Below are 11928 nucleotides of genomic sequence, written 5' to 3' on the forward strand. Positions count from 1 at the left end.
GCTCTTTCCTAAAATGAGCGAGGGGTTCAGAGCAACACGGGACCAGAGGCCACTCTTTCCGCTGTCACATCACATCTGGTCACCTCTGACTCCCCCATCACCCCACACACAAGCACTCCATCCATTCTTATTCACACGCTACCATAATGTCACTTTGTGCAACAAAAAAAAGAGAGAAAAGCACTATTCCATACTGTTTCATCTTTCCTGCCATATTCCATTGTCAAGGAAGGATCAAGTGAATTGAAGCAGCTTTTTTTTTTTTTTGGGCATTTCTTTTAAACCCAGTTTGATAATGGATGAAATTAATTTGTTTACATTTTTTGTATCATTTTTGCTGTACTTGTTTGAGCTGTTAAGTTGCCCTCTTGGCTCAAAAAGTTGACAGAAAAGAAGAGGTTAGTAGTTTCATGAGCCGGCATTTTAGAAACTGCAGGTGTTCAACAATTTTCTCAATGCGCTGTTCAATAACAGAATGGAGTGAAAAGCCTCCATTGTCCATTTTGTAACACTGTTGAGCTGTACGGTTGCTGTTTTAGTACAAAAATGTTACATTGTTGCCACAAAAAAAAAAAATCTAAATGCTAATCATGAAAGATTAAGACTGAAGAACATAGTTTCTGCATTTCAGCAGCTAATTTTATCTGAAGTTTGCATTATTTGATCTTTGTGTAGATACTGTGTAAAACAGAACAATTCACCTTGGTCCTCCTTTTGAATTATAGTTCATTTAAAAAAAATAATTGATGTATCTGTTTTATCACGTCAAGTCATTTGGGAAAGCGCTGACTGCACTGAAAGGGTATTTTATGGTTGAGCTACTCATTCAACTCCGCCCTGAATATGAGGGGGGGGAGGAGAAATGTCTGGCACATAACATTTTGTCTGAGTCACGTGAACCTTTTCCCTCATCTCATCCTTTGGTTTTTCCCTCATGTTTATTAAAGATTGTCAGGGCAACAAGCTTCCAATAATCCGACCGGTGTATATTGTTCAGGATACAGACGGACACTACGAAGAAGCTAGATGGGAGGTTTGCCGACAACTTCTCTGCACCTGGTGCTATATGACCTTTGCTGTATACGTGCAGATGATGTCCACACCCAACACAGCACTCACCATTTACCCAGTTTTGACAAAATTTGTTTTGCACTCGTAACAATCCAAATGATGATAAAATGTATGTGAGCTTGCAACCTTTTTATTTGTATTGGATATGTCTGTATGTTTTAGAATATGTGTTGAATCAAACTACTTGCCTGCCTGTTCTGTAAGATATTGATAGCACACTGTATCTATGAAGGCTCTTTAAAGAAGTGGAACCATGATCTTTCAGACCTGATGAAAAATGCTTCGGTATGTATATGAAATCCCCCACAGTGTGTTGATGACGTGTCCCCTGTTCTCGGTGTTCGTGTCGTGAATGAATTATCAGATATCCAGTTTCTCCTTTCTCACCACCTCTAAATGCCCAACACTGTCGGCACCAGACCCACTCGAGGTTGTAACCGTATTCACTAAACCACAGCGGGTCGTCAGTTTCACGGCACTGTGTGGACATACTGTAAAACACTGGATTATTTCTTCCTCATTGCCTTGTCAAGTGTAAGTTTTGTATGCCAAGCTATAATGTGAAGTGATTTACATTTGGGGAAGCGTCTTGGTGATGGTTATTGAGTTGTGATGTCGAGCACTGTTGTTGCCCCTCTCCCAGCAAGTGTGATACTCTTGGTCATGTATGTTTTGTAGGATATACCAGGGTTTTGGGGGGGAAATCATCGGTCTTGTCAGCATTTGACCCTATCTGTGTTGACTTCAGTGGATTAAAATAATAAAAATGAAAGCTATGGTATTGTCTTTATATATACGTATATATTGATATATATATAGATAAACATCAACAAGTTAACTAGTTATTATAAAGTGTTACCAATTAATTTAAATGACACTTCTACAGTATCCTAATAATTTCATATCAAGTATTCCTGGAAAAATATATAATTTGGTAATTATTATGGGAAATGTACAGATGATGTTCATAAACATTTAGGTTTAGATAGTTTATGAGTCACCAATTTTTCCATGAAAATTAACTTTAAAAGACTGGAAAATTGTTCACATTCTTCCTAATTTTGCATTTTTGCTCGTTCAGCTGACGAACTGCACAGTTATTAAAAACATGGGTGCTGAGTGGAGCGATGTCGGCTTAATTTACACATTAGCTGAGTGAAATGCTTCTTGCTTACAGATGTCTCAGTATTTACAATCCAACACTAGGATATTTAAAGTAACAATCCACTCACAGAATGATATTTGTGCAGAGTTTAGATTAGAAGGCTGTTTTCTCATTCAAGTTTCTTGTGCTATACATACAATCTCAATTTAAGGTGTACATACAAACTGATTTTGTGACTTCACAACTAGTTTGGAGATCAGTCGTGGTCCAGTATCCAACCTACTCTAGCATGATGTGGAAACTTTAATTAAACTTCCTGCGCACAGGTCTCTTCCTCTTTCTTCCCATTAAAGGGGTTTTTTGGGGGAGTTTTTCCTGTTCCCATGTGAGGGTTCCGGGACAAGAGGATGTCAAATGTTTACATATTGTAAAGCCCTCTGAGGCTAATTTGTAATTTGTGATTTTGGGCTATACAAAAATTAATTGAATTTACTGACTTTTAACATTTATAAAATAAAGATTTTTCAACTAGGGAGTAGATGTAATGTTTAACTCTTTAACTGAACTTTTTTGTGCAACAAACATCAGATGCAAATAGATATATTTTTTATTTTTTTGTAGTTGTATTCTCATAGGGGTAATTTTTCTGCATCATGAATAGTTAAATAGAAGTTCACCAACGCAGCACTGTCTCCAATGTCCTTTTACAGACATTTAAAAATCCTAAAACAGTTTGACATATAACACAAAGTGACCTCAAATTAAAATGTGTCACACTCCATCCACATCCCAGCTGTGGATGGAGTGACTGCAGATAGGCAGTGAGACACTAGGTGGAGGCACAGTCATGATGCGCAGCATTTGGTTTTTAAGACAATTCACCCACAGGGAGCTGCCGGTAAAATGACATGAGCAACTTCACAGTGAATGCACACATCAGCAACAGCTCAGTGACTAGTGATGCCCCCCGGCTGTTTGACAGTTGTCCAATTAGGACTTAGCATGATGAATGCACTGATTAAACCTGAAAGGGGAATCCTATAATGTCAATAACTTTACCGTCACTAATGAGCGCTTTAAAGAGAAAACAAAATGCATCAGGACTACCCGAGTCCTCCTGGGAAAGGTATGCAGACATGAGTCACCAGCAGTGCTAGCTGTGCTTTCAATCCACTGGAACACAGACACTACTATTTTTAGCATTCATGATTAATTGTATTCCCCTTTGGAATAAGCTTTATCAGAATATTAAAAGTATACATTGATCATTTAAACATTAAAACATACAATTAGGGAGTGCTGGTGAAACAAATTGGTGGTGTTATTGGTCTGTTCCAGTCTAATATCGGACTCCTGCAAGGATGCAGATCTAATTATAGTATTCATTACAGCTATTGCATTTGGAGGATGATATATCTTTATAAAGGGTGGCACACAGATATTTATTGGCTGAGGTTTAGTTCATAATGCCAACACTTTGTATAGAGAGAGAGCCAAAAGAGGGAGGGGTGAACTCTGTCATCTGAATCATCTGTAGTTTATTGCTGATGCTGGTAGCTTCCTCTCCGAATAGCATCTGTGCAGAGATGGTGTGATTTAAAGGTTCACAGACGTGTCAGTCAATGACAACGCGGACACAGACAAGCACTCTTGCTGCATTGCCGTCCCCTGTGGGTAAGCTGTTGACTCCATTTCTACTGCACTTAACACACAACTGCATCCCGTCCTTTTTGCACTCGCAAAGGGAGTACATCTTGGTACTACAGAAGGAGAAAATAAATCAATAGTCGGCAGAGGATGTCCTCTTGCCCTTTGATGCCGCTTGGTAACCAGAGAGACACTAACTACACACTCGTTTTTTCTCCTTTGCGCTGGAAAACAGCACCCCCGCAGCAGATCTTATAAAAGTCGAGACTTTGCATATGGATGGTAACTAAAAAAAGTACTGAAACAAGGAGTACAGCCTGAGGGAAGAATGTCTGAGACTGTGTATGAGTTAACTTGACATTTCTAAATCTGGGGGATTTTTTTAAGAGGCTTGTGGGCTGGTCAGGATTGAGGTCAACAACCACAAGGTCAGTTGAAATTCCACAGAAGTATATTAAGACATCCATCTGGCACTGCTCCTAGGTACATGGAATTGTAGACATGTGAAAAGATGAACTGGAGGTTTTCAGGGGCTGTGTATCCAGTGAGTCATCCAAATGAAACCACAGGCGTCCAAAAATGTCCTCATGAATCCCTTTAGGAATATGACATACACATTTATTGTATTGTGACGTGGGAGCAGCAAAGTCCGTTAGTTTTTACTGTGTACGGAGCAGTGTACAAACATTATTTTGACAACAGGAACAGCATTAGGCACACTTTGGAGACAACAGGAGCACCACTGACCAGCGTTTTTAAACTTTTTGGTGAAATCATGCAATATATAACATTTTCCTATGAACATTTTTTATACATTTGAACTGTTCTTCGGTAATATAAAACATGTAAACACATTGTAATATTTTGGTCTCTTTACTATGAGGAATTTTTCTTTTGATCCAATTCAGGGATTCTTTTTTTTTTTTCTTTACAAAATTTGATACAAATTTGCTTTATTTTCATCCCTTCTAAGCTGTATTCTGCTACAGTTTGTTTTTAGAAAGCATAAAAGCCATCTTCTTAAAGGGGTAAAATAAACTATGTATGATAAATATCGACATTTTGTTTTTCTTTGACAATCATACATCCAGGAAAAATCACAAAATGTTATCAAAGCTGAGACTTTTTAAAATATAAAAATTCAAAGCAGCCACCATCCAATCCAACTCATCCAACTGTGCAAAAGGAAATATATTGTCATCCGTGACATTGAAAGAGGAGTCATGACTAATGGATGAAGGATTATCGTGGCTATACAGGCTCTCCTTTTTCTGACAGGGACAGTTGGTGGATTTTAATGGTGGGAAGGTTTCCGACTGGAGGCGGCTGGGCGCAGTTTGACTCCTGCGGGGGAGTCCCACCACTGAAGACACAGCAGCAGGTCCGATGGAAGCTTTTACTGCAGAGTTTGGCCACTTTATCCCTGCTCGTCTTGGCCGGTCCTGGTCCACCTGAGGGGCTTCCGGGAAAGACATTCCACTCCCTGCTGTCCCTGGAGGAGGGGGTTCTGGACAGGGCCATGGAGGAGGAAGGGCTGAGCCGACAGGGCCCCCCCCTGCTGTCCAGTCCCAGAGTGAGGGGCTGACTGTGACCCTGAGTTTGACTCTGACCTGCCCTCAGATGATGTTGATGGTGTGGTCTGGGTGTCTTTCTCAGACAGTGACCTCCGAGTAAACTCTGGAAAGCTTTCTTAAACTCCTGGTTGGAGCACGGGTAAATGATGGGGTTGATGCAGCTATTGAAGTAACCGAGCCAGAACGTGATCTTGAAGACAGTGTCTGAAGGTCTGTATGCGGGAAAGATGGCGCCTGTGGGAACATTAGGGTGATAAACATTGCATTAACAGGACTGCAGAAGGAACGACAATATCCCAACTAAACTCTGAAACATGGAGTTTGATATATTAGAAAATAAGGGCTTTGTGATGCGGAAGGCACAAATGCAATTTGAGCTAAATGCTAACATTAGCTTTCAAACATGCTCTCAGTTACAATGCTACCATGCTGATGTTAAGCAGGTAATATTGAATTTACATGTGTTAGCATGCTAATTAGCTAAACACAAAGTACAGGTGTCATTGATGGAAATGCAATTAGTTTTGCAGTTGTTTGGTGTCCTCTAGAGACAGTGAAGGCAATCTGTAAAATAATGAACGGTAATCCATCCAATAGTCATAACTCACTCTAAACCACAAATGTCAAGCTCATGACTCCGGATTCAGCTTGTAATGAACATGAATGTCTGTTCAGAATTTTCGAATCCATGTTTTATATGTCGGTGGCGCAAAGCAGAACGAGTGTCACCTCATCCTCTGGGGACCATGAACATCTGTTAAAAAAGATATCTTATGACAATGCATCCAACAATTATTGAGATATTTCAGTCTGGACCCAAGTGGTGAGCTGAATGATTAAATATTCCCGTGCCACTAGCATGGCTGAAATCTTACTTGTTCTTGTATCTGTTGCATCAAAGGTTGTGTTTATATCAAATTAACAAGTGATCTGCTCTGATTAATATCCACTTAATCTTTCAATTTAATCCAGTTTTGTCTAAAAAAAGCTCCCTACTTGCCATCAAGGTGAACGATTTTATTAAAATTGCCTTCATGAATTGTGCTGCTTGTGATGTATTCACATCAGAAAGCATGCGTTGGATCCTTAATAAAAAAGCAGAGAAAATAACTTAACAGGCACATTACATGCAGCCCTGTTAGTCATTGTAAATATGACTCTTCATATATCCAGTGACTGCCAGTGAAACAGAATAATTAAATAGCTGATTTCTTGTGTGACTGCACTATCTATCTATCTATCTACAGAGCTGCTGAAAATGAGAATGTGATACAGAGACGGATAGAAAGAAGAGATGGAGAGAGTTTGAGAACAAATTATTTTGTGCGTGGCTGTGCAGCTCATACAATTTATCCCCAGCTGTGCCAAAAAACAATTCCTTTACAGCCCTTCATAGAAAATGAAGAAAGATATTGCAGCTGTTCAATACACAAATTGTTGTCCAAAATCAATAAAACATAACTGACTGAAAACTGTGTAACAGGTTTCAGGTTGAATGTCACAGTCCACAGATATTAAAATGTCTTCGAACTCAGTTCAGCAGAATTCATTTTAAAGTAGCATTACAGTACTTTTGGCCACCCTGGGGCAGAAAAACAATCTAAAAACACTACATGGAAATATTTCCACGTAATATAGTTGTTGTGGTGAACATGTCAGCAAACAGTTGCCTATTTACACATTCTTCAGACACAAAGCAACATCAGCATTCATTTGGAGTTGTGTCCACCTAGTAAGTCAAACATTTACTCTCCTTTTGGCTCTGTATGAAATATGGACGCGTCTCTGATGTCACCCATAGGTTTCTGAGGAGCCGTTGTGAAGCTGAAAGTGGGTGGCTCCGGTGGTCATTTGAGGAACCACATCTGCATTGGATTCATTTTGTAGCACCGCAGGTTGCCGCTTGGTCTCTGCTAACTTCTGAGAAAAATGTCTGATTCTTAAGCAGCTATAGCTAAATGTTTGACTATAATCACAAGCTAACGTTGTCTCTCTGTTGTTATTGCTAGACAGGTAGTGTCGGCTATAGTGTTTTTTTATTTGTTTCAGCTGGGTCCTAAAATTACATTGGTGACATTGTTGAGAATGAACAAAAAAACAGTAAAGTTGTGGGCTGTGAAATCTGATTGACGCTAAAATGCCTAGCAGAGCTGAAGGGAATAGCAGAGTTGGTTGATTCTGTAGGTAATATCTGTATCCTCATCAGCGACCTGCGTTTTAAACCTACAGGAGTGTAACTTTTCACCCTTTTGTTGTGACGTAGACGTGTACTTCAGGGGGTGTCAGTACATCCTGACATCATTGTGGTTACAGGTGCAACAGAGTGCACTTCTGACCACACCCGGCCACACCCAGAGTTAAAACTTTAAACCAAAGGGCGCAGAAACACGTTTCTTTTTTTTTCCTTAATCACTTAATGAAGTTATTCTTTAATTTACCTGAAATGTCAAGGAGAGAAAAGGACAATCCACAAACAAACACAGAGCTAAAACAACTCATCATTTTCAATTTTTTGACGAGATTGAATTCCCACGATTCATTTTTCTCAAAATAATGTTTAGGCTGCTGCAATAATCCAAATCAAACAATCATGATGTATCCAGCTCTACACGACAAAACCAGACCATTGCTTGGTAATTTACTTATACTCTTTACTATCTCTCATCATCCAGAGACTTGTGGCAGCAGTATGATGATGAGTATGCAGTCTGATGCCAGGATTAGATGGAGAGCATTGCTAAGCTGAGGCTTTTTCTCAAAAGCAAAAGCCAAATGGTAGCAGCTAAATTTATAAGCATAATAGCATTAAATAAATAAAAAAAAGCCCAGAGGGATTTGTGAGGGTTTTGTCATATCTCATATATTCTTGGTTGGAATTTCCTTCTCACATTCCCATCATATTGACTCCAGCACATACAGTTGCAAGCCGTGCGAGTTCCCCTCAAGCACACTTCAGGGACAGTAGTAGACGGGAACATCAAATAAAGTCTGACACTGATGTGATGGCTTTATCTGTCAGTCTTGGACTGGCATTGTGATGAAGTGAGACAGGAAGGAGCAGAGAAATTACTTTAAGCTTCATTCAAAGATATCTGTTTGAAATATATGTTGGTCGGAAGTGCTGTGCTTTTGTTTACAGAGAGGAGAGCACTTGTGCCAGGCAGACATCTACACATTTTATTGGGCCTATTTATAGAGCGTCTACCTGGCCGAGTCAAAACATTTACTACGCTGCTCAAGAGGCCACAAGGCTTGCATGAATGACAGTAAATTCAGAGTGCGCCCACCAAAGAGCAATTCAATCATCATTAAAATCGCTAGCACTTAAAAACCTGGCAGCTGCATGAATCGATCAATAAAATTAATTAATGCAGGAGTTAAGTATAGCTTTCTTGAAGTGGTGTGGCTCATATGTGTGAGTGCAGAATATTAAATATGTGAACCTGTTTTTAATTTGTGAAATCTTATTGATTAAAAAAGGAAAGGTACATAATACGAGATCTCTATTGTCTCTCAACGGCTCTGAACATGGCGACGTGGCTCAAAGCTAACAGAGCACTTAGCACTTTTGCTAACTGTGTTAACCTGAGGGGGAACGAGAGGGTGGGCACTATCTTCCGCAGCAACGCCCTCGGTTAGGGCAACTTAGCTGTAACTGCCGTATGAGAGCAGTGTCGATCAACCGCTATGAGCTCAGTGGGGTTCACTACCATGTATGCAGGGCCGGCCCGGCTATGTCAACAAAGCAAGGTGGAGCTCTGATAACAGCACACACAGAGGGAGAGCAACTTCATTCCCTGCTCAGGTAGACATTACTCCACTACATCTTTACATAGCAAATCGTTTTTTGCTGCCATATTAATGTTCTTGACGACCTATATTGCTCCTTTAAAATGCCTGTCCTGTGCATCTTTAAAGGAATAGTGACATTGTGGGAAACATGCACATTTTCTTCGTCACCGAGATTTCGATGAGAATACCATTTTCATATCTGTTCAATATTAATCTGGTGCCAGGAGACCGTTTAACTTAGTTTAGCATACAGACTGGAAACAACAGCTTGGCTCTGTCCAAAGGACACAAAGTCTGCCTTTAAAGCTTTTTTTAAAATCTTTGGTTTTACTATGATTTGTCAATTTGTGAGCTTTAGGTGCCGGTAGGTGGACTTTTTTAAAAACTTTACAACACACGAGGGAGAGTGACTATATTCTCTGCGCAGGGAGACATTACTCCACTATATCTCTACATCACAAATAGTTGTTTGCTGCAATATTAATGCTCTAAATTTCAAGTTGAACTTTAACAACTGTTGCTTTGCTCAAACAAATGCTACATCGATCTTGGGCATCCTCTTAAATCATTGAATATCACATACAAGATGAACATGACAATACTCACTGATGGGTAGCACCAGGAAAAAGGGCATCCAACACAACACGAAGCAGCCAACCACAATGCCCAAGGTCTTGGCGGCCTTCTTCTCACGCGAGAACTTGAGCAGTCGCAGGGCGAAATGTGTGCGGCTGCGAAGGGACTCGTCCTCTAATACACTTGTGTTGCCTCTGTGTATCCTGAGTATGACCCGCTCTGAATCGGACTTCTCTGTTTTGTGGCCCTCTCTCAGGCCCCGGCTCTCCCTGTGAGCTACCACATAAACCCGACAGTACATGACCAGTATGATGGCCAGAGGGAGGTAGAAAGAGCCCACAGCAGAGAAGATAGCGTAGGCGGGCTCCTCCGTGATCTTGCATATGGACTCGTCCTCAGGTGCCGGCTCTTTCCAGCCAAACAAAGGTCCAATAGATATGATGACAGACAGCACCCACAGCAGCATCACTGCCAGCAGCGCCCTGCGTTTTGTCACTATCGATGGGTAGCGCAGAGGGTAGCTGACTCCAATGTAGCGGTCAACAGAGATCACACAGAGGCTCATGATGGAAGCAGTGCAGCAGAGTACATCCACAGCTGCCCAAACATTGCAAAAGACCCGTCCAAACACCCAACGATCCACAATCTCAAAAATAGCAGAGAAAGGTAGTACAGTGGAGCTCAGCAGCAAATCTGCCACCGCCAGATTAACTATAAAATAATGTGTGACTGTCCGCAGGTGTCTATGGCAAACCACGGAGAGGATTACCAGGATGTTACCCACAATTCCAAACAGAATCAAGATGCCAAGAACCAGGCCCAGAACCACAGCCTTGACCACGTTAAGCTCTGGGACTAAAACCTGGCTGCAGTTGGAGCAGTTCTGTGTTGGCGGAGGTGGGGTCATGTTGTCCAGCCCAGGAACCATCTATTCCAATACGAAGCTGATGCTCGACCCTGTGTTGCAAAGGTGGACTGTAACACCCACCTATTTTATTTTGTTTCACAAAGGGACATCAGGGCATTCTCATAAAAGCCATTAGAGTAATGATCACATTAAGTCGGCCTTGTCACAACATCATTTGAATGATGATGCCTCTGGCAAATGAACCATTACGCGCATCAAGAAAAATAAAACTCCAGGATGCATGCAGAAACACTGAGAGAGAAGTATAATATATGCAGACCAAAATTTACTGTGCTGAAATCAGGTAATCCATCTTGAAAATGTGATGTTGAAACTGTCTGTGATTATGCAGCTGGTACAACACAAAAAAAACCAGTTAGAAAAGCATTATAGATGGGATACACAGATGGGTGTTCACATCTAGGAAAATCTCTCTGCATGTTCTATGAACCAAAAGCTGCAGTTTGGGAATACAATTCCTTGAAAGTCTTAAAAATTGGAGTCAGAAACCACTTTTCTGTTTAAGGCGGCAGGTGAGCAGTCGTCAACATCCAGGCTCTTCAGTATTGAACCCAGAGACAGATTCAGCCTCAACACAACAACAGGATACAGCAACACGATCCAGCGCCTTTAAAAAGAAAGACAGAAGAATCTGCTTTGAGAGAATTGACACATTCATCACATACAGAAAAACCCAAAAGCATTCATCCTTGTTTTGTGTGTTTTTGTAACTTTTGCACTTCTTTTCCATGTTATCACGGCTCAGATCTATCAAGACTGTGGGCGAGAGACAATGTCTGAGCCAGAGCTTCTGTCAGATCAATGTGTCCACGGCCTCATCGTGTGCTTATCGACTAAACACAATATGAGGTTGAGTAATAAAGAAATCAGAACCAGGACTAACCAGATTATTTTTTCACGGAATCATCTAGGAAGCTTCCCACAGTTAAAATGCCAGATGGCATTGAGCCAAACCAGAATAGCTAGATAAGCCTGACCTTGTTCTTAATCCCTCTACTAAACAAATCAATATCACACTGTGACCTTTTTTTGCACCTCTTTATACACTAAATATAAAGCTACAGCCAGCAGGCAACTAACATACATTTTGGAAAAAGCTAGCCTCGCTCTGTCCAAATGCAATCCACCAACTAGAACCTCCTAGAAGTCCAGCCCATAGCTCCCGCCAAAAAACAACAATTATCATTAATATTTGTTTTTTGTAATTATATAACAATATTTAACATGTTAATTGG

General features: G+C 40.6%; 1 protein-coding gene across 1 annotated transcript; it reads right to left on the bottom strand.

The window, feature by feature from the left end:
- Positions 1–5074: 5074 nt before the first annotated feature.
- adra1aa (adrenoceptor alpha 1Aa) lies at positions 5075–10693 on the bottom strand (the record flags this gene model as incomplete). Its single annotated transcript, XM_079161661.1, has 2 exons — positions 5075–5631; positions 9796–10693. The coding sequence occupies 2 exons, from the start codon at positions 10691–10693 to the stop codon at positions 5075–5077; spliced, it is 1455 nt and encodes a 484-aa protein (XP_079017787.1).
- Positions 10694–11928: the final 1235 nt, after the last annotated feature.

The sequence above is a fragment of the Pholis gunnellus genome, assembly GCF_910591455.1.
Source record: "Pholis gunnellus genome assembly, chromosome: 6".
NCBI classification, from domain to species: domain Eukaryota; kingdom Metazoa; phylum Chordata; class Actinopteri; order Perciformes; family Pholidae; genus Pholis; species Pholis gunnellus.